Source organism: Zalophus californianus, chromosome 11, assembly GCF_009762305.2.
Source record: "Zalophus californianus isolate mZalCal1 chromosome 11, mZalCal1.pri.v2, whole genome shotgun sequence".
Lineage (NCBI taxonomy): Eukaryota > Metazoa > Chordata > Mammalia > Carnivora > Otariidae > Zalophus > Zalophus californianus.
In genome coordinates this window covers 58,999,423-59,026,296 of record NC_045605.1, presented here as the reverse complement: position 1 = coordinate 59,026,296, position 26,874 = coordinate 58,999,423, and the positions used below count along the sequence as shown (strand labels likewise).

General features: G+C 55.0%; 1 protein-coding gene across 3 annotated transcripts in view; it reads right to left on the bottom strand.

Annotated features, from left to right (window-relative positions):
- Positions 1 to 26,874, bottom strand: part of PDE2A (phosphodiesterase 2A) — a 91,068-nt gene that overhangs the window by 63,331 nt on the left and 863 nt on the right. For 2 of the 3 annotated variants that reach the window (XM_027580599.2, XM_027580598.2), the window contains exon 2: positions 518 to 593. In XM_027580599.2, coding sequence (XP_027436400.1) covers positions 518 to 536 — 19 coding nt within the window. In that variant the 5' untranslated portion in view covers positions 537 to 593. Of the gene's footprint in view, positions 1 to 517; positions 594 to 1,291; positions 1,381 to 26,874 lie in introns of those variants that run through there. The other variant, XM_027580600.1, reaches the window with a different exon arrangement.

The following is a 26,874-nucleotide window of genomic DNA, read 5'->3' as shown; positions in this document are numbered from 1 at the left end:
TGGGGGCACAGATGAGGCTGTGGAGTAGAGGCTCAGGGGCTTGGGGTGAGGCTCCAGCTGTGACATGGGGTCCTGGCTGAGAGCTGGGGGTTCAGGTGTTCTGGGTGTACCTGGAGTCCGATATATATATATATAGTGGGTGTTCAGGGGTTTGGGCAGGGGTCATCCACTCATCTGGGAAGCAAGGGGTTCCAGGTTTGAACAGAGCTCTCCGTGGGGACTGGGGTCCTACTGTGGATTGGGAGTTCAGAGCTTGGAGTGGAGTTCCAGATCCGAAAAGGGTTCAGAGTCTGGGGTGAGGTTTGGACTGCGAGCTGGGGACTCAAGGGCTCTGGGTATGGGCTGCAGTCCCAGCACAGGAGTGGAATTCAGAGCTAGGGGAGGGGGCCCCACCTTGAGGGGGGTTCAGGGGCAGAGTGGACCACGGAGCCGGTGCCCTCACGCTCCTTGGAAGACCCGGCTGGGCGCTCGCCCGACACCCGGTCCTCCTCGTGCCCAGCGCTGGGGGCCCCCCTACCTGCAGGCTGTCGGCGCATGGCTGCGGCGGCGGCGGCGGCGGCTCGTCCGGCTTGAGGAAGACCTGCTGGCCCCGCCTGAGGAATTGGACAACAGCGATGAGGATGTGGTGCAGCACCAGGACCATGCTCGCAGCCGCCCGCCCGCCCGCCGGCCCGGCCGCTGCGCTCGGTCAGCGCGTCCGCGACAGCTCCGCCGGGTCCGCGCGAGGGTCCGCCCCGGCCCCGCCCAGGCCCGCCCACTCCCCGCCCCCCCGACAGCGCGGCCCCGCCCACCCTCCCTCCACCCCGAGCGGCACCTCTCGGCTTGTCCGACCTGCGGACCCCCCAGGGTCCCCTCGCCTGGCTCTCACCTCCCTTCTCTCTCCGCTCTCCAGACTCTCCCAGCTTGTCCGCTATTGGGATCCCCAACCAGGGAGCCGGCTCTCAGCTTCCGCTCGCTCCTCTGGCCCCTCGCCCCTCCTATCGCTACCTCGCCTCTCGGAGTCCCTCTCTTGTCTGATCGCGTCCTCTCCCCCCACTTAGAAAGTCCTGGGGCCCCGGCCAGAACCCCAAGCCAGAGACCAGCGCAATGACGGGAGTGGGGTGGGGGGAGGCGGAGGATAAGCGGCGGGGAAAGGGGCCGCCGACCCGATGCAAGGAGCCCCGGGCGTTCCTCCTCAGGAGAAACCGGGAAGTCGGGGAGAATTTTAGAGGTCGCCCAGCGACGGACAGGCCTGGGGCAGTAGCCAGTCTGTGAGGGGGACACGTGCACACAGACACACGAGCACACATACGGACAGGGGCACCACTCCTGAGTGAGGGCTAGGGGCCCCGGACCCCCAGCACTGGGCAGGCAGGTCTGCGTTGGCGTCCCCGGAAGCCGGAGAGGGTGCAGGCCCCAGGGCCACACAGTCCACAGTTCGCCGATGGGACCCGCGCGTCCGGAGCGCAGTTCTCCGCAGAGCGGCCTCTGTGCTCTGGCGCCTGCGGCAGCCGTGACGCTTCTGCGCCCCCTGCTGTCCTATTGCGGCAGAGCAGCCCGGCCCTATTTGCTGTCTGCCTGGCGAGGAAAGTCGGGGGCAGGCGGAGGGAGGAGGGGTCACCTGGGCCAGCTCCCTGCCTGGACCCACCCAGTTCCTAGCCTCCACTTGCCGTGAGATCCGCTGGGGTGGTAGGACGTGTCTGGACTGGAGGGTGCGCTTTGGATCACACCTGGCCTTTGCCAGCGACTTGCTGCATGACCTTGGTCAGGTTCCCTCCTGTTTCTGGGCCTCAGTTTTCCCATCTCTTTCACAAGACTGCCAGGATAATCAACCTCGATAAAGGTGGGAAGGCAGCCAGAGTCCCCTGACAGCCCTCGCTGTGGTCTGACCTGAATCCTTCCACTGCACTGTGAGCCCCTCTCTCTGCAACGTCCCCCTTCACCACTTGCAGGGTGACTCAGTGAGCCCCCTGCCTCCCCACCTCATGGGGCTGATTCATCTGGGCCCTTTTTCCCTGGGGAGTGATTCCCTCCACGTTGAGTCACTGAGCCCAGTCCTGGACACAGTCCAGGCCCCTGACACACAGGCTGGGCCAAGCCCTTTCTGTGCCATCAGTTCAGGGGGAGCCCCTCCAAGCTAGGATTTCTCCCACCTCTGTTTCTGGGGCCCAGCTCTGAACATGCTTCTTCCTCTGCTCAGACACCTTTAAAGACTCCCTACCACAAACACAAGAAAGCCCAAATCCTTGGTCTGACATGGCAGACCCTCTGTCATTTAGCCCTGACTTATTATCTTCCTAGCTTTGAACCTCTTGACACCATTCCTTAAATTTATACTTCCTCCTCTACTCAGATGGGTGACTGACTCATCCTCACCTCTAGACCCTTACCCATGCCACACTATCCCTGATGCCCTCCAGATCCTGTCAGCCTGCTTATCATTCAGGGGCCAGAAGCCCACCTCCTCCAGGAGGCCTTCCCTTGACGCTACTACCTTAGTCCTCTGGGTCCCCCTTCTTGTGTCTTTCCTGGGAATCATGTCTGGGAACATGGGGAGGAGTGAGATCTAAGTGATCCCGGCAAAGTCAATGTATTTTAGTTTATCTTCAAATTGGGGGAATGTGGCCTACTTTTTAATACCCTAGAAATCTACGTGGGCTAAGATGGTGTAAAGGTTCTGGCCCAAAAAAGGTCCTCCCTTCCTTTTTTGGCCTCAGTTTCCTGCTCTGTAAAGGGGGTGACCAATGTAAAGGCTATATGAAATGACTGAGTCTGAGCCCAGTGCACAAATCACTTGGCAAATCCTGAGCACCTGTCAGTCCTGGGCTTTTATAGTGTGGCTGGGACACAGACACCCAGGAGGTATCTGTTACAGCCGCTGGCCAGAGCTATTCTTCAGAGGAAGCCATGCCAGACCCTGCAATCAAGAGCCGACCCTGGCCTGGCACAGCACCATCACTTGGGCTCTCAGCTCTAGGCAGAACCTCCACAGCCCTCACCCTGTGAGAAGTGGTTTCTTAAATCTCCCTTGGTCATCTTATGCTGCAGCTCAGTGGCTGGAGCCCCAGGTACATGCTCGCTGTGTCCTTCAACTCAGATTCATTCTGCATCAATCCTTCAGATTCAAGCATTCCTCTGAGGCTTGGAGTCCTAACTCTGTCATAGACTTGCTGTGTGATTCTGAGCAGGCCACTGAACCTCTCTGGGCCTGATTTTCCCCATCCGTGAAATGTTAATACACTAGATTCAAGAAACAAGCTTCTTTCTTTTGATGCTTGGCAGGATACAGAGGCTTTTTCAAAAACATCCCCCCATGTAATCCTTGAAATTCAAGGCTCCTCGAGATGGCAAAGTGACAGACCATGCCCAAGCCCTCATTGCCAGGAAGTGACTCTTCCTCCAAGGCTAGGACTCCTCCACCCCCCCATCCACCCCCCCCCCCGATCCCTGTCTGCTAACTCTTCATTCTGTGATTCTGTATTGGGTTCTCACCCTGCCTCATGCCTGGGACTCCCCCATCCCAGGTATTTTTAAATGTTCCCAGGTGATTCTAATTTGCTGCCAGGTTTGAGAACCCTGGATGAGATGCATCTTGTTCCCGGCTGACCTCAGTCCCATGGAATCGAGGGACAGGGGTAGCCCCTACGGCCTGAGTGTGTACATCTGGAGCTGGTGGCCTCTGTGTCTGAGGGGCTCTAACATTTATTCAACACTTACCATGTGCCTCCCATTTCAGCTTCTCAACCAATGCTATAAGGTCAGATCTGTTATTAGCCACATTTTACAGATAAGGAACTCTGAGGCACAGAGAGACCAAGTAACTTGTCCATAGTCACACAGTTAGTAATGGAGCCAAAATTCAAACCTGGGCCAGCTGGCTCCAATCTGTGCCCTAAATTCATGCTCCACATCTTAAAGAAAGGCATGTGAGAAAAACAGATTTTCCCACCTCTCCTTTTGCCCCCAACAATATAGTGACTGAGGGTTCTATGCTCCCAGTTCCTGAAACCTCTGCCCATCTCTGCCACAAGGAAGCCTAGCCCCAGGAATGCCTGGCCCGGCCCCTCTACACACTTCTTTTCATCGCCCCACCTTACGGGCCACTCTAACTGCCCAGTGGCCCAGCTACTGAGTATTTTTAGGAAAAAGTGACTCAGCCAACAGCTTGTCAACCTGGGTACCAGGCCCCCCAGATCCCTGTGGGCCTCTGTGCCCACAAAGCACTTTGTCATCCGGGCCAGGAGAGCAGACTTTCCTGCTCGCCATCCTTCCAGCTGGCCCCCAATAGACCCCAATCTGCTCTCATTCCCCATGCCCACATGTCCTACTTCCATAAGCCTGTCTGGTGCCTGACATGCATCCATCCTGTGGCTGCTAACCATGGTCAGACTCCTGGAAGCCCAGGTTCAAATCTGAATGACGTCTGCCCTGACATACTGGGTGACCTCAGGCAAGGTTCTGGCTCTGTCTGGCCTCAGACTTCCCAGCAACTGTAAAAGTTGGCCTGGTTCTCATTGAGGGCTCAGGCAGCTCAGGTGGAGGGAGGCAGCATCCAGGTAGGCCTAGCTGGGCACAAAGCAGCCTTCTTGGGCAGGTAGGCCTGCCTGGGCATGCCAGACCCAAGGACTGTGAACAAGGACCAGGTCCCAATATGGGAGGCTCCTCAGGAGAGAGTGTGCATGACTCAGTCATTCCATGACTTGGGGCGTGGAGCCCAGGGACTCTACCATCCTAGGGGCCCTGCAAAGGGAGGATCCAAGAAACGCCTGGAAGAAGCTGACATCTCTGCAAGTTCTGTGCCCATCTACAGCCTGTCCTCCACATTTCAGTCCTGGAGAGAGCATGGGTACAAGCCGCCCTTAGGTAGCTGTGACTGTGTGCAGGTGTGTAAGGCCTTATACCCAGGCCACTGGGCATGGTGAGGGTGAAGGCGGGACAGGGTATGACTACAGGTTTGTAAGCTTATTTCTTTGTGGGGATGCGTGATACTTCCATGGGATAGCTGAATGTGTGTGTGTGTCTGTGGGATGTGCGTATATGTAGGTGTGTGCACACGGGTCTATGTGTGCAGGTGTGTACGCACACACGCAGTCGTTTGTGAACAGTTGTAGGTGTGCATTCATGTATGAATGTGTGTGCAAATGTGTGAGTCCGCATGTCCTCAAATTCACACCTAACAGAAGTGCTGCCATGGCCACCAGCCTGGGTCAACTCCGGGTGTCCCTTGCCCCAGATGTGGGGTAGCCCTCACAGAGAAAGAATCTGGCCACAGGCAGGTGCTGGGAAAATATGGATTTTGGCTCTGGGGGAACAGGGCCTGCTCCCAGAGCCCCAGCAGCAGCTGAGTGGAGAAGTGCACAGGCTGAGCGAACTCAAGCCCAGGGCATGTGGGGATGGGGGTGGGTCAGCCGCAGATCTCATCCATTTCCATGTTATTTGTATACACATTTGTCTGCAGCAGATGGCTGCGTCCATGACCCTACAGGGGTACGGGAACCCACAGGATCTGGCCCAGACTAGTCTAGGGCCTGCAGGCTCACATCTGGGCTGAGGTCCACGGGACGCGGGCCTTGGCACATGTTAGGCCTTGGTATCTGCTCCTTATCTTCTACAAACCCCAAGATCCTTCCACCACCACACAAGGCCTCCCCAGAACACCATAATCACACATGCACTCACCATCTTCCCACAGATACACATACACACTCCTCCCACTCCTACACACACACACACACACACACACACTCCTATACCTATAGACACGCTCACGTAACTCCTACACACAGAGGCACAGGTGGGCATGTCTGCCCCAGGGCTTCCTTCAGGGACCACTGTGCCTCGCTCCGGAGCCCCATACCTGCTGGAGTAATCTTTTCTGCAGCCTCACCCACACTCAGTGGCTCCCAGTTGCCTGCAGGACAAAGCTGGAGCCCTTCAAGGCCCTTAACCCCCACCATCGAACAAACTTCCTTGCAGGCCACACCGACACTGCCTTCTGGCCACACTCCTCATGGGTTCCAGATCCATCAAGCAGCACTTGCCAGGTGCTCGTCCTTCCCACTGTGCTGTCCACTCCAGGGAACAGGACTCTTTCTGTTTTGTTCATCGCTGTGACCCAGAACCTAGAACAAGGCTCAACCCAAAGGAATTGCTCAAAAAGACATCTTTTGACTACATAAATCAGTGGTAGAATCTTCCTGCCTGCCTGGTCTGCTCCCTTATGTAGGATTTGCCCAGCCGTATCTGTTTCCCTGTGTGCCTCCCCAGTCAGACCTGTTGCCCCTCCGGGAAGAGATGGGTCTGACTCAGCATCATGTGTGCATGTCCAGCTCAGGGCCAGGCACAGAGAGTAGGAATGGGGGGTGGATGTGGGGGCAGAGCCCAAGGCGTCGTGACCCCCTCAATAGGCACAGGGATGTCTGGAAGATTGGGCCATCTGGGCCAATCACACAAAGCCTACATGTCCCAGGGAAGAGGCCTCCCAGCTGCCTTCCTTCGTCTGAGCCCCTTTCTAAAGTCACTCTGACCGGCAATCTAGCCTCTGCTTGCACACTTCCAGGGACAGGGAGCTCACTTTCTTAGCAGCCAACCCCTTCCTATGTGGGATGGCTCTGCCTGATGCTGACTCCTCCCACAGCACCATCCTGTTAAACCCTGATCATCCTGAGCCACGATTCCCATGGAAACCAGGAAGGAAGATGAGCAAAAAGAGAGGCAGATCCCAGCTTTCTCAGCAGCTCTACCAATCTTTCCAGCTTTGGGAAGAGGTGGGAAAAGGAGCGCTTGGCTCTCAGCCTACCCCAGGGGAAGGCAAATGGGTTTAAGGTGCTCAGGCCCCCCTAACCCCAACCACCATCCTCAGGAGCCTGGGGTGGTGGTGCAGAGACAGTGCTGTGCTAAGAAATTCTTCAGCAACCTCCACTGAGCCCCAACTCCCTCACTGAGCCCCACCCCCCTCACTGAACCTCATCCCCCTCACTGAACCCACCCCCCTTACTGAGCCCCATCTCCCTCACTGAACCCACCCCCCTTACTGAGCCCCATCTCCCTCACTGAACCCCATCCCCTTCACTGAACCCCACCCCCTCACTGAACTCTCATCCTCCTCACTGAACCCACACCCCTTCATTAAGCCCCATCCCCCTTCCTGAGCCCCCTCTTTTCATCCCCCACACCCCTACCCACACCCCATCTCCTCCCCTCACTGGAGCCTCCTGCCCTCCAGCCTGCAGGACCATGAGGGGTGCTCTGACTCCAGCCCTAGGAGTGCCACGTGGAGATGCTTCCTCCTGAGCCCTGACTCACGGGCCGGGTGGATGGAGGATGGCAGGCTGGTCCTCGGCCAAGGGTGGCTGCCCAGACTCCCACCCAGCCCCGCCTGGACAGCTGCAGCCCAAAGGCCGCCCCGCTTTCCTCCGTCCGCTATTCCTGGGCTGGCCCTGCTCCAGAGGGGCCTCAGGCTGCAGTCCGTCACTGACCCTAGCAACCCCCCCGTCCCACTACACACACACACCAGGATTGCTCAGAGCTGAGCCCATGAGAGATACGGAGGCACAAGGAAGTCTAAGCAACAGGAACTCAATGCAGAGACCATCATAAAGGGAGGCCCCTGTCTGTGGCTTTGAGGCTCCAAGAACTCCCAGAGCTTTGTGTTCTAAGAAAATCAAGCCTCTATCATAATGTCCCTTTATGTCAAGAATCTGTGCTTCTTATATTCTATGCATGCAAGAGCCTGGAGTCCTAAGAATGTAGGTGTCCAGGATTCCATGATTCTAACTGCCTGACAAGCCAGAACTCCATTAGGGTCTCCATGCCCCTCAGAGCCTGACAGTCTGGGGCTTGAGTCTCTGTGAGTACCGGGTAAGAGAGAGGGCCCCAGTGAACCCCTGCACATGCCAGGTGAAGTACGTTCCACCTCCGATCTCTTGCTAACACCGCCGTCCATCGCCCTCCTCTCTGCTAATTAAATCTCAGGCAACTTTAAAGGGGGAAGGGAGGGACTGCCATCAGGGACTACCCTCTAAGTGCCAGGCCCACCTGGCTGATTCTCTCATTTAATCCTTATGATATTATTAGCCTGACTTTACAGTTGATAAAACTGAGGTCCTGGGGCATGAGGTCATTTGTGTAAAGTCACATAGCTAGAAATAGTAGAACAGTAATCCAAACTGGGCCCCATGGCAGACCCATGCCTCTCGGTAGCAGGCTGACTCCTGAGAAGAGCCCAGGGGGCCTCCTTCCTCGCTCCCTCCTTGGCCCAGGGCCCCGCTGGGGCAGCTTTTCCTGCCCCAGCCGCCCCAAGCTCCAGAAGCCAGAGACTGTGGCTCCCTCTTCTCTCGCCTCCCCGAGCCTAGAGCTGGCCACATTTGCTGCCCTGATTGATGGAAAGACGAAAGGCGAAAGGCGCTCGATCCCGCAAAGACTCGCAAAGACTTGGTGGTGGGACCGGGAGATGTGGCGTTTCGTTTCTAAGCAGCCGTCGCTATGGAAGCCAGGTGCTGCCTGCCGGAGGCCTAGCAACGAGGCTGTGGCGGTGGGTGGGGGGGGGGGCATTGTCAGGGGCTTCCAAGGCAGCCAGCGAGAGAGGGGCGTGGGCTACTCTGTGCTCCAGCCTGGAGGGCCGGACCAGCTGCCCTGGCTGGGCACTCGAGGGGAGGAGAGAGGCAAAGGGGCAGGACTAGGCAGGCTCTTAAAGGACAGAAACCCAGAGATAAGGGCAGAGAGAGACTTGCAGAGACAGACAAAGGGAGTCCAGAGACAGTGAAAGGCAGAGACACCGTCAGAGAGAGGAAGATGCAGGAAGGTGGGAGAAGACAAGAGCTGGTCAGAGTCACAGAGACCACTTACTTAGACGGTTGGCAGGGAAGGACTGACTCCCGGGGAAGGGAGAGGGTGTGCCAGAGAGCCTGAGGAAGCCGCAGGGGATGACAGAGATGGATGGACGTGTGACAGGAGGAGATAAGCCTGGGGCAGGAGGCAAATAGTGTCAGATAATAAAGGAAAAGAGGACTAGGAATGGCGGGGCAGGCGGGGCAGCAGAGACTTGGAGGCAGGGCTGACGGCAGCAGGGGCAGGACTGTGGCAGTATGAGGACAAGGGCACCAAAGTCACAGGAGGCCTGAGCTGGCCCCTCCTCCTGGGTCTGCCCATCGGTGGCATGGGTGTCACCAGCTTTGTATCACACCCTCTCCCCAACCCAGCCTTTCCCCCAGAACACAGAAGCATCTAGGCCCTCAAAAAAGAGGCTGGTCAGAGGTCCCATGTCTCTCTCACCTCCCAGGGACAGGTCTTGCCCAAGATCAGTGAGGCACTCTCTGAAATGGGAGGAAGGCAGGCATTGGGAATCCCAGTCCAGAGCTCTTCCCTCCCTCACCGGAGACAGACCACTCCTTGGTTTCCCATGAATGTGGTCGGCAGGCACACGTGTCCCCCTACCAGAGTGAAGAAGATGACAGAAACTAACATGGGACCCCCTTTATTTCCTTCTTCCTCAACAACCCTGTGTCGGGGCACTGGGCACCCGAGGATGGAGCAGACAGCATCTGGTGGAGAGAGAGTCCACACCTGTCCCTCTCAGGGGTGTGACTAGGAAAGGCAGACTCTGGGAACCCCGAGTGGCCTGGCTCCCTGGGGACAGGGAAGTGGCAGGCACTTAACAGGCAACATATGACAACTTGATCTTCACCGTAACCTGTTACAGACGAGAAGACCGAGGTCCCTAAAAGGAGAGTGACTCATCTTAACTAACCACCACCAGCCAGCAGGTGCCTGAATCCAGACCTGAACCCAGGTCTCCGGGGGCCAGTGCCAGCTGGAGAGCCTGGGGGGAAAGCCTCTCTGCCAGGGTGGCGGCAGCCCCTCCACGAGGGGCCTGCTCAGGGGCCCTTCCCAGAGGGAGGGTGGGCGCCGTCTCCAGCCCTGCTGGGGCCGCCACTCCTCCCAGCACCGGCTGCCCTCCCCCGACGTCAGACTGTGTAACAGTGCCAGGCTAGCCTCCACTGGGTGTCAGGTACTAATCTCTCTCTCCGCCCCCCTCACTGCTAATTGTTCCAGGGGTTGTTAACACTGTCAGCTGCCCCTGACAGCCACTCTGGGCACTCATGTGCCTCCAGGGGCGCCCCATCCGCCCCCATCAGCACCAGCCTTGCTCTCTCCACACTCCGGAGGCAGGAACATAGCTCAGTCTAATTAAGCGCCTACTATGTGCCCCTGGTGGTGTGAAGCACTTTCCATTCATTATCTCATTAAATCGTCTCCTAGGGCTCTGAGGGCTTGCCCCACCTCCTGCAGCTCTTGGCCCCTGGCCTTTCTGCTCGCTCTCCCCACACCTCGCAGCAGCTTCTGGGGCAGCGCTCCATAGCCGTGGGTACACACAGGTGCCTGGGAACTGGCAGTTTGATTCTCCGCTGCAGGGCCGATTATGGGGGGCAGAAGGGGGAGGAACGGGGCGGTGTAGGGACAACAGCAGGAAGGGGAGAGAAAGGGAGGAGGGAGAGCACACAGAACTGGGGGCACAGGGGCAGCAGGCCGCCCGCTCACCAGCCACACTCCGCACAAACGTGCATGTCTGCCGGGCCTGGGCTGCAGCCAGATGATCGACCCACAGCGCCATACTCCCTGGAGCCCCAGTTCCTGAAGGCGGCGCTGCAGGCATTATCGATCAAAGGTCTCCCAGCCTCCTCTTCCTGATGCCCGGAGGCTGCCTCCTCCATGCAGCCCTCCAGCAGATCAGTGTCCCTGCCAGGGTGATTCTGGGGGCAGCCTGGGGACAATGAACAGGGACTCCTCATCTCTCTCTCAGCCCAGCACTCTCCCTGCTCTTCAGGACCCTGGTCCAGGTAGATGGGTGGTGCAAGGGCCAGCATGGAGGCTTGTGTTCATACATGCACATGTGTGCACATGTACATGTGTTTGTGGGCGCACGAGTACACACATAAGTAAGTCAGTATGGCAAAGGAGCTGCAAATAAGATGTAAGCCATACGACTTGGGTTCAAATCCCAGCTCCTCCAGTTCCTGGATATTTGCACCTGTGAAAGTCACTTAATCTCTCTGAGCTCCAGTTTCCTTACCTCTTTCCTTTCCTTACCTCTTTCCTTTCCTTACCTCTGTAGTGAAGTTACTGATAGGATCCAGCCTGAGAGTATACATGCAGAACTCTGGCACAGTGCTTGGCATACAGTATTTTTTGATACATGAACGTTTTTATTTTATTACTGTCACAGTGAGCATGTGTGCGTGTATGCATTCGTAGGCAGCCTTGGGAGGAAGGATTTCTGGTACTCCAGAAAGGGGGTGTAGGCTGCTCCCTAACCCTTGACCCCCTAGAGTAGGGCTGCAACCACACTCTCAGCCCAACCTCAGAGAAGGGGGAGTTGCTGCACTGATACTCTTCCCCGCCAAAAAGAACCCCACCTGTGCTGGATGAAGCTGTTGGGGGGAGATGAATGGCTTGGTGGCCACCAGGCAGAACTGGTGATGAGAAGGCTAACGGCCCAGCATCCGGAAAGGAATGGGAAAGAGGCTGAGCTGTGGGGCCATCCATCAAAGCTGGCAGGGCCAGCAATGCTGCATAGCGGGGGGAAGAGAGGCAAGGGGACAGCTGAGAGGTGGGGGGAGTGTAGCCAGGCTAAGGGCCAGGCAGCCAGGCCCAGCCCAGCACGGACCTGTTCAGTAACCCCGAGTGAGTCACTGTTGCCTTGAGACCTTGGTTTCTTCATCAGGACAATGGGGCTAAATGTCTCTCTCTGCCCTGAGAAGTGCCAGCCACAGCAGACCCCATATCAGGCCCCAGGGCCAGGAAGAGCCTGGGGAGACTCAGAGACGCCTTTACCTCCTAGGGGTGCCCGAATCAAAGATCCCTGAGGGTGCAGAGTAAGGGATGTGGCACAGTGCCTGGGCTGGGAGCCTGACGGCCCAAGTTTCTGACCCTAATCAATTTCTGACCGTAATCTCTTGCTGACTTCAGCCAAGCCCCTGGCTTCCCAGGTCCTTCCTTGGATGCCCTCCCCAACTATCACTAACACGCAAGAGGCAGGGAGGGCCATAGCACAGCCATTGCCTCTGCAAATTTCATTCAAACTAAGGGCAAAGTCATCCATGGGCCCTCCTCACCTTTTGAAGATAATGGTTACCTGGAAAAGTCCTGGCCAGCAAGTCTGAGACAAGAGGTCCTAGCTGGGGTCTAATGGAATCCTGGCAGAACCCATAGCCTTGGTCTGTCTTTAGTGACCTCAGTAAGCTTGAGCAAGTCACTTTCTCTGTGCCTCAGTTTTCACATCCCTAAAATCAAACACTCAAGAACAATTCTTCAAGGGCTCCTCTTTCCCTATGGGACACACTGCAAACTCCTCATTGCAACCACTGCCTCCCAGTCCTTCCCCAGGCTCCAGTCCTCCTCTGCTCCCTACTACAAGTAGGCTGCTCTGGATTTCTGGCAACCCCCCACCCCTCTTTATGTTTCACCTGGGGACTCATGGTTCACCTATTCACCTCAGATCCTCTGTCTCTCCACAGGAAGATCTCCTCACTCAACAGGACCAGAAGTATCACTCCTTCTGCAAAGCTGTTTGCACAGCCTCTGGCAGAGCTAAGCCAGCCCCCCTTGCAGAGCCACCAGTGGCTCCCACACACCTTCTCTGAAGCCCAGATCAGGGTGTGTCTGTGTCCCCATCTCACTCTGGGCTCTTAAGGGTGAGGGCTGGGCTGGGCCTGATTCCCAGAATAGGGGGAAGAGGTGGGCAGCTCAGGGCCTTGCACAGGGATGAGGCTTAGAGAAGAAAATGGAAGGAAAGAAAGGAGGAGGAAGGGAGGGAGGAATGAAAAGAAAAAGAAAGCAGGGAGGAAGAGAAAGAACTATCCTCAAGGTTCCTTTGGATCTGGCAATCTGAAGGAATGCTAGGCTACTCCAGATGGAGACCCCATGCCCTGGTCCCTGCTCCATCCCCAGCTCCCTCCACCCTGCTTCCCCCTTTGGGCCCCAGTCCCCCTCAAACACACAAGTACAAAGGCCCAGAGCCAAAGGGTCTCTGCCCTCTGCCGCTGCACCCTGACTGGAGGCTAAGAACAGGCCTGGTCGTCATAGTGATGGTGCAAAGCTGTCATCACTAATTCATTGCTGGAGCCCTGGGAGGCCAGCGAGGTGTGAAGAGAGCTAGTCAGAACTGATCAGAGCTACCACTAGGGGCAGGAGCCTTGGGGCTGTGGGCCTGGGGGAGGACCAGAGGTTAAACTCCATCACCCCAATCCTGCTGTGTCCTTCCCTCAGCCTCCCAAAACCCTGATAGGAAGGAGGAGCACAGACCTTCCCTCAGTCTGTCTTGTGCACCTACTGTGCATCTAGCTCAGTCCAGTCTCAGAGCTGGGTGTCAGTGAAGGCCGGAATAGGAAGCCCTGTACCCCAGCGTCTCTGAGCAGTTATCCAGATTCTGCTGTCTCCAATAGGGCAGGGGGATGTCCTTCTTCAAGTCACAGGGGCTGAGAAGAGGTGGAGGGAAGCTGGAAGAAATGAGCCCATATGTTGTGCCCTTTCCAAGCAGGCAAATATGCCAGGCATTCCTAAAAAGTAACTCATTTAATCCACCTGGAAAACCTATAGGGTCAAAATTATTACTTCGTTTTACAGATGCCTGGATATTCTCTCTGTCTAAATCTTCCCAGCCAATCCCATTCCTCTCTTCCGGGAAGCTTTTCAGGATGCCCCATCCTGAGGATGCACTCATCCTCCCTCCCTTGAAGTCCCAGTGACGGTGAGGGTCCTGATCTCTCCAGTCTGAGTGGACTGCTGGCTCCTCTCACCTGGAGCTGTGGCGTCGATTGGGCGGGCGAGCCCTCCCATCCCAGCTGCGTGGCCAGCGACCAGAAGACCACGCCCAGCGACCAGAAGACCACGCCCATTATCACGGGCTGGAGCTGTCCGTGGTTCTGAACTCTCCCAGGCCTGTCTCTGGAAGTTGCCTTTTTTCTGTCCTAAGTCGTCTCTTCCTCAGCCTGGGGGAGAAAAGCCAGTCTCCACCTGCGAGGCACCCCTGCCCTCCTCTCACATAGGTCCATCATCCACAAACCTTGAAACAAGGAACCCATTTGGGGTAGGAGAAACGGGAAATACGCATTCACTCAACAAGCATTTATTGAACACCTACTATGTGTGGCCCTGTGAATAGAGCTTGGGATAAAATATTGAACAAAACAGACTTACTTCCTGCCTTTTTGGAGATTTTTGTCCTGTGAAATCAGCACTGGAGTTTGCTTTATGCACATTAACCCACTTGATCCTTACTATGTGTGTGAAGGTGGATATTATTTTGCTCATTTGACAGTGAAGGAAACTGAAGCTTGGGGTGACCAAGGAACCTACCCAAGGCCACGCAGCTAGTAACCAGTAAAGGTAGGCAGGCGGGTCACAGACCTAGTCCCTGCCCTCCAAGAGTTCATAATCTAGTTTACCTGTCCCAGTTCTCCAACAAGCATCTCTGGAAAGTGTTCCTTGAGTCTGATCTGAATTCCTCCTGCCACAGCTCTGACTTGGCTCCTCTTTGTTGAGACCTCAGTGGCATGGAGGATCAGCTTTCATCTCCTTGCAGACACCTGGGGTGCTTCCATGAGCTCCCAGCCCTTTCTCCACCCCCACCTTGCACAGAGGCCTCCCCTTCCCCCCACGAGGGAGTGAGGTGTGTGCTCTAAAAATACCTTAATCCCTCCCTGCTCTCGCTCTAATTAAGCTGAGTGAGTCACTACTTTAAGTAATTTATTGCTAGTTACATAATTGCTTTAATATTTGGTTCCAGAACTGGGGAACAAAAGTGCCCCCTTCTTTTCAGGGAATTGCTAATCCACAGAGGGGTTTATGGCCCCTGGAAAGGAGAGATAGATAGGGAGAGATGTGGAGTCATCTTGGGTAGGCCCCTGCCATTCCCATCAGGGCCATAGGGCTCACCTGATCCAAGGAGGGGCAGGTTTGTGAGAACACCAACTGTCTACTCTCTGTCACCCACTCTGTGGATTTCCGAGGCCACCACTTCCATCTGACCCAGCCCTCAGACCCAGAGTGTACCCTCAGGAAATTGTGGCCTGAGCATCCCTTCCCCTCCCTGGCCTCATTACCTCTGCCAGGAGGTATAAAGGGCACAAGAATAAAGGCCCAGAAAGGGTGAGCATTTCCTTGGCATCTCCCAGCATGTTTGAAGCAGCTCCAGTCTGTGCGCCCAGGTTTTCAGCTCAAGGAAAACCCAGCACCTCTCACAGCCCTGTAAAAAGTCACCCCCCCACAAAGGGGATTGACTGCAAAAGGCACAGGGAAGTTTGAGGGAGTAATACTCTCTTCTTGATTGAAATGGTAGTTATATGACTGTATACATTTACTAAAACTCATTGAGTCATACACTTTAAATTGGTGATTTTATTGTATATAAATTATACTTTAATAAAATGGATGTAAAAAATTAAATTTAAAAAAAGAAGTTATACCCTCACCTTCTGAGCCCCCCATAGGGTAGCAGCTGTGCAGAATCAGCAGGCATGCAGAAACTGAGGAGGGGAGGTGCAAAGACCCAGCCATGGAGGACACATAGTAGGTACTCACACACATGTTTGTTTCACTCAGTTCCAATTAGCAAGGACTCACTAGGCCCCACCTGGGTGCACTTGCACATCCTTGATCTCATTAGCTCTCCCTCAGCTCTCACACAGCCCGGAGTGGGAGCCAAACTGCATGCCAAGTGCATCACACACTTGTCTCATTTAATCCTTGCAGCAGCCCTAATGAGGTGGGCTCTATTAGAATCCCCCTTTCACAGACGAGGGAACAGAGGTGGCAGAACTCACACATGTCCTGCTGCCAAGATTTGAACCAGGACACAGTCTCCAAGACTGATGCTCATAAGCATCCCTTTACCAAACTAAATGGCCTGGGTTAGGAGACCATGTATGGAGGATTTGCCTCTGACCCTAGGCATTGAATCATGAGGTTTTCCCTAGGCTTAGAAGTAGAGGCAGGGTACACCCAAGCGAAGAGGGCAAGTGAACATGTGTGAGCTCAGAGTGGTGGCAAGAGGCAGGACTGGCTTTGGGAAGGAGGGCAGTAGGTTGGGCAGCAAGCCTAGAAGAAACACAAAAGAAATCAGGCAGAGTCTGAAAAAAAATGAGGCAAAGGACATCTGGCTATGCTAGCCTGTAAGTTAAATGCCTGCTCAGGCCCTGAGCAGTGAGGGCTCCTCATTATTATTCCTGACTCTGCTCCCTCCAAAATTTGTCTCTGCTCGGTTTCTCAGGCCTAATGGCCCACTCACAACCACAGCCACCACATCACCAGGCACAGGCAAAACTTTCATCCCAAAACTTGTCAAAGACTGGTTGGAAAATAGTCAGTGATGCCATGTAGCAGGGGAGAGCTTCAAGGTTGGGGAGTATGGAAGGGGTATCAAGACCTACAGAAGGAAAGGAATTAACCCTGCGAAGAGAGGGGGCATCCAGAAAGAATGTTCCAGGCAAAAGGAACAGCATATGCACTAGCCCAGGGGTGAGAATGCTGCACAGGTGGGGAACCAAAGGTAGCTTTGTCTGATGGGCAGCCCATATTTATGCCAAGTGTGAGTGTTTCTGTGCTGAATGCATGTCTGTGTTGCATGTGTGTATACCTGGGTGATGTGCACAGGTGTTGCAGTTCATTCCATTACTAGGTCAGTTTAGATTTATCCTGTCTCTGTTTTTCAGTGTATATTGATGTCTGTGTTATGTGCGTGTTCGTTGTGGGTCTCTCCGTGTTTTTGTACTATGGTCTGCTTCTCTGTGAATGGGCTTCTGTGGCTGCTGAGTTTTTCTCTTGTTTATTTCTATTTGTCTCTCCATGCCTGGAGAGGTATGTTTGTGGCCGGGACACTTGGTCCCTTAGCTCAGGCAGCTAGACCCAGGAGAAGCCTGAGGTAGGAGGGTGATACAGTTGGAATCCAGTTGCGCACAATAGCACCTAATGATTGTCAAGCACTTAGTGGGGTGGAAGGCTGTACCAGAGATGCCAATTAACACTGATAATGAGTCAGTGACCTGAGGCCCAGCAGAGGCTGAAAGTGGGTCCCCACTGGCACACAGGCACACGGATGAGCTGGCTGGGACAAAGCCCATAACTGCCCCCCAGCACCAGGAGGGAGCCATCTCACTGACTCATCTCCCAGGAAGGCCAAGGCCCAGGCTCTGGATAGCAAGAAGGATTGAGATCAAACTCCAGGATGAAGGTCTTAAAAGGGAGGACTTTTATTAGACTTGGCAGTGGACAAGTCATAAGTTTTATTAAGAGATGAGGCGGCAGTGACAGAGCTTTGCTCTTAGGGGCTACGGTGTGGAGGGGGTGGCTTATGGGTGCCAGGGGTGGAGTGTGGAAGCCACAGGCAGGATCAGGCAGGGAGGGGTGCTCCTGGAGGAGAGTCTAGAGTTGCCACCCATCCCTGCACTGGTGGGTGGACCCTGAAGAACTAAGGCCATAGCTCAGATGGCTGGGCTGGGGGTTGGAGATTGTCACTCCTCCTCTGACGCGTCTACACAGCTCACTTGTCCTCAGCCATCTCCAACGTAGCCGTCTTGCCTCTTACCTGGGTCTCCACACCAGCCTGCTCTCTGGCCCCTCTAATTCACCCCTCACTTGGGGCTTTCAAAACTCAAAGCTAACCATGACCCTGCTTCTGCCCTCCCTGGTTTCCCTGGGTGAACCGGGCTTCCACGACTGGCCCTTTCCCCAGCCCAGCAGCCCTGGGCCTGCCACCGTGACTTCCTGCTGTTCTTCACACTTCTGCTTGTGCTGGCTTTTTGCCTAGAATCACCTTCCTCTCCTCCCTCACCTGGAAAACTCCCATTCATTTTTCAGGATTAAGACCCAGCATCACCTCCTCAGGGAAGTCTCCTGATCAGCGGTCCCAGCGTGGGCTTTCCTCCTTCCCTGCACTCACCCCGTAAGGCTCACTGCCTTCCTCTAACACAGGGGAGGACAAAGGCTGTGCAGCCCATCTCCATGGCCAGGGTGACAAGCATGGGGCAGGGATATGACGGCATCACTGAGAAGGTGGGGGATCCATGAGCAGATGGCTCAGTGAGGGCCCAGGGCACACCAAATCCTGAGAATGACATTCTTCAGCAGCCCCAGGACTACTCAGGTAGGGAGTAGGGCAGTCTTGGTAGAAGTAGCTCCAGCCAAATAGCAGACCACGAGGTGCCTGGGGGTGCACACAGAAAGCACTGGTGGTACCTGGATCCCACCAAGCCTCAGAGAACATGACAAAATGCATGTACAGAAGCAGGGCCTGGCTTCTGGCTCCAGCTCTGAGACCAACCAGCTGTGTGACCTTGGGCAAGTTGGCACTCTCTCTGGGCTTCAGGTTCCCACCATCCGTCTGTCCCTCCAGACCTCCATTCTTTGTCTCCTTTGACAGCCTCTGTGGGGCAGCCCTTTATTCGTGCTCTGGCTCTCAGATCTACAGCACTCTCCTTGCCCCCTTGGGCCTCATGGATGTTAGTCCAAAGTACCTCGACATGCCCTGTATTTCCCTTCATCCTGCCCCATCTCCAAAATGGTTGCTTCATCAAACTGCCTTCAATTAAACCACATTAAGTGTGTTATCTGTTTCCCCTCTACAAAACAGTGCGAGCTCTTTAAAGGATTGTTGAGGTGATTAAACAAGGTAATTTGGAAAATATAAAGGGCACTCTGTAATCGTTAGTTCTCTCCATCTAGCCCCCAGAGTGCACCCTACTTGGAGTTTTAAGATAACTCTGAATTCTCTGCCATGGGAAGGATGCGGTGCCAGGCTGCCCGCTTCTATCCAATCCCTGCCCAGCCCATGGCACCGGGAAGCCTCTGCCCCCATCCCACCCAGTTCTGAGCCCAGAGGCCAGTTCTGAGCCTCCCATGGGCCTCCAACCTTAGAGCCCCCCACATCTCAGCCCAAGGGAAGCTAGCTGCCTGTCTGTCTGCCTGTCCGCTCCCACTCTGACAGTGCTACCAGCAAAGCCATTGTCTCCCCCACATTGCAACCCCAGCTCCACTGGCGTCTTTGAATCCAGCCCCCTGCCTGCAATCCCCAAACTCCAGAAAGATGGTCTCTCCAGTTTCCCAGGGAAGGGGATCTTCCTGCTTCCAGCTTCCCACTGCCCAGGCCACCAGGAAATCACTGTGGGGCTCAAGCTTCCCCATGCCGAGTGGGCTGAGGCATGTCCTTCTCTGGCCCCTCCATGACAGCTATAGCTCAAAGGGACTTCAGAGAGTTTGCAACCAACTTCTCTGCTAGGACAGGAGTCTCCTGTGCAGTCTCCCTAACCAGGCTGCCCAGCCCACCTATTCACACCTCCCTGAGCCATGGACCCAAAACTTATCCCTCCCCCTTAGGGCAGCCCGTTCCACATGGGACTGCCCTCCCCTCCTCTCATTGAACCAAGCTAGTTTTCCAGGACTCCCCCACCACCTCAGCATTTTTTCAGTACTAAGAGCCCAAGGAAGGATTACAGGAAAAGCCTTGAATATTAGAACAGTAAAAACCTAAAAAAGCGATCTGATGCAAAGATGAGGCCCCTACCCCTGGTCCCACTCCACTGCTGGACTCCTCTCCATGGAATCGCAGTGCTCCAGGAATGACAGACTTCACAAGTGCCCAGGAGGAGTCTCACAGCAGGCAGATGCTCTGGTATAAACTTCAAAGGCAGCATCTGAGGCCTCGGAGGAGTGCAAAGGCCCAGGTGCAGGAGGTGACCTCATGCCACAGAACTGGATCTCTACTTTGAGCTCCCCATCTGCTCCAGAGGCTGGACAGAGAGGGTCCTTCTAGGCCAGACACACCCCTCTCTGTGCCATCTCACCCTGGATCCAGCTATGTGACCCTGAGTCAATCATTACTCCTCTCTGGGCTGCAGGATTTGTATCTATAGAAAAGGACTGAACTGGGAGCTCCTGAAACTCTGCTAGTGGGGTGCAGGTATGGCCATGTCCAACATCTCCAAGTGATAGCCCTGGATTCTGGTTAGTCCGATCTGAGCCCGAATACAAAGACACCATGTTCCTCTAGGGCCCTCACTGATGAAGAAGGGGTCCCAGAGTCTCCTGAGGGAAGCCCAGCCCCACATGTGACAGCCCCTCCAGCCTAAGTCCACACACATATTGTCTCTACCTTCAGGCAGATGGGACTCGGGAGAGAGAGTGTTGAGTATCCAGACCTTGGGCGTGGCTTTACTGGGTCAGCAGAGCAGGGGCATGTGCCTTCACACACATTCACTCATCCCTGCCTTTACGCTGAAACACGGACGCCCACATACATAGAGATACACACCCACATACAGTTTTATTAGAACATATGTGCATAACACTGTACACAGAGGTGCACACACTTTACCAATAATCAGGCATAAAAATGGGCACCCATGTATTCACACATATGAATATGTCCACAGTTTTATACAAACACTGACCCACACACTCTTACACTCTCAGACCCATAAACACACATGCACAACTGGAAGCTCACATTCAGGTTCACACACACAGAAACACAAATAAACCAACCAATCTTAGCCCTCATCTCAGGATCAGGCAAATCACAATCCAGTAGAAACCCAGACTCCAGCTGCAATTGTCATTCTAGATCCATTTCCAAATCTAAACTTGTCCCAGAACTGTGAGGAGGTAAAATACCTTGTCCTCTGGCTTAACGCTTTCTATATATCTGCAGTTGCCATGTGGGATCTGGTCTCTCCTCAGCCCTCCTTCCTCCCTATGCCATGTCAGCAGTGCCCTCTCACCCTGGGCCCAGTGGGAGTGGAGAACAGTGGGCTCCCCCCGCCCCCCACAGTCATCTCTGCTCCCAGTCCAGCCTCTTCCTCCTTCTGGCCCTTCAAACATGAGGACCATCCAGGCTGCAATTGACTGTGCACGACAGCAACCCCTGCTGGAGACAGGTGGCATTACAGCACAGCTCTATGGTACACAGTCCTCACTCCCCAGGCTGGGGTGGAGGGGAGCGGGGTAGAGGGGGGAGGAAAAAGAGGAAGAGGAGGAAGAAGCTGGGAAGAAGTGTGGAGGATGAAGAGGAGCAAAGTGCTGAGAGCACCATGGATGAATCTCAGAAGCCTCAGATTGTTTCTCCAATCCTAACCATTCACCCCAGACTGCAAGGTCAATCTTTCCAAAGTCCAGCTCTAATCAGGCCCTGCCCCTGCTCCAAACTCTTGGGAAGAGCCCGGTGGGCCATGGCAAGAAGTCCAAATTCTCAGCCTGGAATTGGTTGTCTGGAGGTCTGCCTAGTCTACTTCTTAGCCTCATATCCCTCGGCGCTCAGCCTTTGCTTTCTGTCCCTTGAGTCAGGGCTTTGTTCCTCTGTTCCTCTGCTGAGACGTCTAATTGTCTATATCTTGCCTGTCCCTCAATGCCTGGCCTTTGCCATCTGGAACAATAATCCACAGAAAGAACAGGAACTTTGGGGCAGGTAGATCTGTGCTCCAAGCCTGGCTCCATCAGTCACTGGCTGAATAGCTCTGGGCAACTTATTTTCCCTCTCGGATCTTCTGTTTCTTCATCCAGAAAACAGCAGTCTCTTGGGTTTGTGGTGAGGATTAAATGAGATCATAGATGTGAAAACAGTGCTCTGAAAGCTGTAAACTTCTGGGTGAATGTGTGAAGAGTCCTAATTACGGCCTAATCTCTTTATCCCTCACCTGCACTGCCCAACACACAGCAGGCTGAGGGGTCCTGAGGGAGGGATTGATGCTGCTCCACTTTTGGGCCCTGCATCCCCCAGCCCCCTCCAGGGCCTGTCCCCAGCCTGCCCCAGCAGCAGGGTGCACATTTGGATGCAAGGAGGCTGGACTAAGTATATTTACTGCAAATTCATGCCAGACTACAACTCCCAGAATGACTCACAGACTGCTGTGGGTGTGGCCGCTGGCTTAACCCCTTTCTCATTGAGCCCTTTCCTCCATTGTATCCTCTGGGGGTTAGTCCCTGACCAGCCAGTGCAGCCTAGGGAGGTGGTCACATGTGTCTGAAGGCCCTCAGCCCTCCCACAGAGCATCCACACTTCTCACCATTCCCACCACCATGGCTCCATTTCAGACCTCCTTGTGTCTCCCACACGATGACAGCTTCTGGGCTCTTAGCTCTGGTCTCTCCCCCTACAGGCCCCCACTGAATCTTTCTAAAAGTGTAGGTGAGTGTGGGTGGTTTATAATGGCAACAGCTAACCTTTATGAGCACCTGCTGCATGCCTGCCACTAAGCTCTCCCTTCCAGATTCTTCACAGTCATCCTGCCATGAAAGTATTAATATTCCCAGTCCACTCTTCACACAGGGTTCAGAGAAGTTAGGTAGCTTACCCAGGACCACACAGCTACAGAGTAATAGTGCTGATATTTGAACCTCCACTTGTCCACCACCTTTTCTATTCTATTCTCAAAGCCTCCTTTGGCTTTGGACCCAGCTAGCCATCTAAAGAGTGAGAACCCAGAAACCTCAAGGCCCACATATTTCAGCAACTACACTGTTGGGACGTCCTCCCAGATGTCTGACTTAAATCCATTCTGCTGCACCAAGCCCCAGCTGCCTCCTGTTTTTCAGGGAGGGCAGTGAGAAGGGTGACTTCAGGGAATTCGAGAAGTGGGTCACGTCACTGGGGACCTGGCCTTTCCCAGGGAGCAGGCAGCTGAACAATGGGAGATAAATGTGTTGAAAACATCCGTTACTAAATATATCGACTTCCCGAGAGGATGGGGTTGCTGACAGGGAGCCTGTGGCCCCTAACCTAGAGGCCACAATCTTGTGGCTCAGACAAGCTGGGGCACTCAGAGCAGCAGACAAGGCTGTTCTGGCTGTCCCGGGGCGGGGCAGAGGGGGTGGGAGGCAAGCAGAGAAGGGGGTGATGTCTCATCCTCCCAGACAAAGCTGCCAAGCCTAAGCTAGCTTATTTGCATATTACTTTGCATTCATTTGCATGCCATTTTTTGGAAGGGGCTCACATTCAACTGCTGCCTCTCCCCCATTTTCAGGGTCTCTGTTCACTGAACATTTCATTCCCAAGCAAGGAGGAGTCCCTCAGCAGGTCACTGGGAGAGACCAAGAAGTTGCAAATTCACACCAATGCTTACATGTCAAAGCTGCTGGGGGTTCCTTGGCTATAGAAAGTGCTTCCTATAGTCTAACCTCATCTCCCTCACTTTTCTCCTTCTCCGTCTCTGCCCAGGCCTTCCCATACCCTTGCACTTCATGCTTAGGCCACTCTGAACTCTTCCAGTGCTCACATAAGCAAAACCATGCTTGCTCTCCCCTCAAGACCTTTGCACATGGCATTTGCTCCTCCTGGAGCTGTCAATTCTGCCTGAAGAAGTGACTCTTCCTTCTAAGGCTGGCCCCAACCGCCCCTCCTCTGAAAGACCTTCCCAGCACACTGGCAGAGGTAGGCGGGACCATGGGCCTTCCTCCATGTGGCCGTTGCTCTGCCCAGCTCCCTGAAGACCTGGCCTGTTTGGTTGGGCAGCATCCCAGGAAATAACCGCTAAATGAATGAATAAATCCTGATCTCCTTTCCCTGTTTCTCTCAGCCCCTGCTGTCCCCCTCTCCCTGGATGACTTCACTCACTGTCAGGAGGGACAGGGCTGGAGAGGGCCTCGGTCTTCTACTCCCCCTCCTGTCCCAGAAGACTTCCCCTCATGCCCACAGCCCACTCTCACAAAGCCAGGAGATTCCACAACCCTCTGTGCTGGTAGGAAGTTCTTCCTGTTGTCTATTCTCACTCCCTTTTTTAGCCATGCCTGCTTCTTTATCATTATTTTTGGAGAGGGGTCAGGGACTGCCCCATCTCAGCTTTACCGTCTATAGTGGGATAAAGGCCGCTCTTATCTCTCCCTACTCTCTGCCCAGGATGTGTTCATACTATGCACTCCTGAACCATTATGCCCCAGCCTGGCCCTACTTGGGAAGAAGGATAGTGGCCCAGGATGGAGAAGGGACACAAGGCCAAGCAGCCAGGCCCTGTAGAGGATCCCAGGACAGACATAATCACTCCAAGGGAAGGGCTGCTCAGGAGGGAAAGGATGAGCCGCCTGTCCCGGGGGTATGTAAGCAGGGCTGAATAGATCTGTGGGCAAGCTGCAGAGAGGAGTAAAGCAACTGCTAGAAGGTGGCCCAGATGCTCTACATGTCCTCCTCCACTGGGAGGCTGCACTGAGCCTAGGTGCTCAGCTCTGTGCTGGGAAGCACGAGGAGAAGTCTCCTGCCTCAGAGGAGCTCCTTGGCTGGCTGGGTAAGGACCACACACCCAGGGGGTATCATGGGGGAAAGGCTGAGTCTGGGCCACAATCTTGATGCCATACTATCGGGGAGACTGCAGGGTGGGTCATGGGGTCAGAGGGAGGGGTAACCAAGGAGGGCTTCCTGGGGGAGTTTTCCTATTTCCTCAGCAACCTAGTCCTATGAAGAGAAGTCCAAACCCCTTCACCTGGCATTTGGGACTCTACAGAATCCGGCCCCTCCTGTCCTCTCTTCCTCTTCTCCACTCCCTTCTTGCTCCCATCAACCCAAACTCTTTCTGTCCCTGGGTCACATAGCACCCTCTCACATCTGCCCCCCTTTACATGCTGCTCCCTCCGCTCTTCCCCACATGGGCCATTCCCCTCCCTCCTTCAAAGTGCAGCTCAAGTGTCTCTTCCTCGGAAGCCCTGGCTTGGGGTTGGCCCCACAGTTCCTGGTTCCCTCTGCACAGCACTGTTCACACCGCAAGGCTGGAGGTTTCCACTCCTGCCTCCTTCATCAGACCAGGAGTCCCTGAGAGCAGGGTCTGGGTCTGTGTCCATTCTGCATCCCCAGTGCCCAGCCCAGTGGGCACCAAGCAGGCATTGGACAATTGCTGTTGAGTGAATAAATGAATGGAGAAACACAAAAATGCCAGAACGGGAGCATGCCGAGTGGGTAGGTTGTATAGGCCCGGGCAGCAGGAGCCTGGGGAGTATAGGCCTGATTTGACAGCAGCCTGGCTCAGGGTGAGACTCCCAGGCCATTAAGACCGAAGGCGGGTATGCCTGGGAGCTCTGCCTCCCCTATTTGGCTAGATCCCAGCCAAGCCATCAGTAGTCCCTGGGGACAGGAGGCTAGTGTGGGAAGCAGCAAGAGTGGCAGGAGCTGCTTGGTGGGCAGGGGCAACTGGGGGGTGCAGGGAGCATAAAGGCGATTAACCCTCACCAAGCCAACCCAGCTCAGGCAACCCACAGGTCCCCTGCAGGGCCTGAGGGAGGAGACCGAGGCTTGCATCTGCTGAGGAGCTTCAGCCCTAGCCTTGCAGCCAGAGGAGGTGGACGAAGCCACAGCCTCACTTTCCCTGTCTGGGAAGAGGCAACTCCGTGATTTCCAACCCTCGGCACCCAGGCTAGAAACCCTGTGGGGAATCTCTCCTGCGACCTTGTTGGCCTAACTTTCCAAGGGCTTTTCCCCTCTAACGCCCTGAGCCCCTGAGGTCCTGCCACTGCACCTCCCACCTGAGTCCAAGCCCAAGCCACCTTGACATTCCCCAGCCCAATCCTCTTTCCCAGGCCCTCCAACTTCTCCCTGCGGAAAGGCCCTGGTCATCTGCCCCTTGGTCCCCCTGGCCCCAGACCTCCTAGATGCCCACGCCGTCTGGCCTCCACCCTGGCCTCCCTGCCCCATCTCTCTCTTCCAGTTCAACTGTGACAGTGCCACGGAGGCAGCTTTCTAAAACCCAAACCTGATTCTGTCCCTCCACCACACGGAACCTTCTCAGACTCCCCAGGGCCCTCAGGAGAAAGCCCAAGAGGTCTGGAGTTCCAAGTGCTGCAGGCTGAGGCCGCTGCCTCTCCCTTCAGCCTCCTCCCGGCTCCAGGCATGGGCCCCATCCCCACCCAGGGCCTTTGCTTATGGTACTCGCACTCCACCCCCACCTGTTAGCTTGATCCTGATCTTTATGCTTAATTATTCGCAAGCTATTTTATGTCTAGGAAGCTGAGGAGGCCCCAGAGGGCAGAGTCATTATGGCCTATTTCTTTTCTGCTTCTCCCCACAGGGTGGAGAATGAACTGTCCTGGGCTCACAGGGGTGGTCGCACAGTCAGCCACCCCCGCCCTGCCTCAGTGGGCCACGGTGTCCCAGCTGTGTCTTCAACCACCAGGGGAAGGAAACAGCAACCCACACACAGTTGGATGAACACACACACAGACACACACAGACACACACACACACGTACACCAGCCACACAGGCACCAATATACACTCACGCACACCAGCATCGTGATCACACACCCACACCCGAACACTTAGGCTAACAGACATCCACGTCTATATGCACACAGTGAATATTAGCAACACTAATATTCACACACTAGCAAATGAGCACACAAACATGAATGTGCATGGAATCAAACACCGTACTCAGTATTGAGTCACTCTATTTTGTAGATGCAGCACATACATTAACATGCATGCCAACATACAAACTCAAACTAAAACACACACACCCACACCAACCACAGAGCACCCTGCACTGACACATGTGCGGATGAACTCTCACGGTCACACAGCGTTGCTCACACATCCTGACAGGCTACTGCCCACCCAACCACCAACGACTCCACAGGCCCTTCCATACCCCGTGTGTCCCCTTGCACCTCGCACAGGTGTGTACACACACACACACACGTACCTTCATGTGCAGGCTCAGACCTGCACCTCCACGGACTTGGAGACACGCGTGTCACTTGTCACCCACCTCGGCACCCCTCAGACGGTGGAGGGCCACCTCCACAGAATCCCCCACTCACCTTTACAAGTACTCCCCCCACCCCGCATGTGGACACACATGAGGCTGGTGCACGGGGGCCTCATTCAACCAGCCCCATGGCTCTCTCTGGGACAGGTGTTTTGAGGGT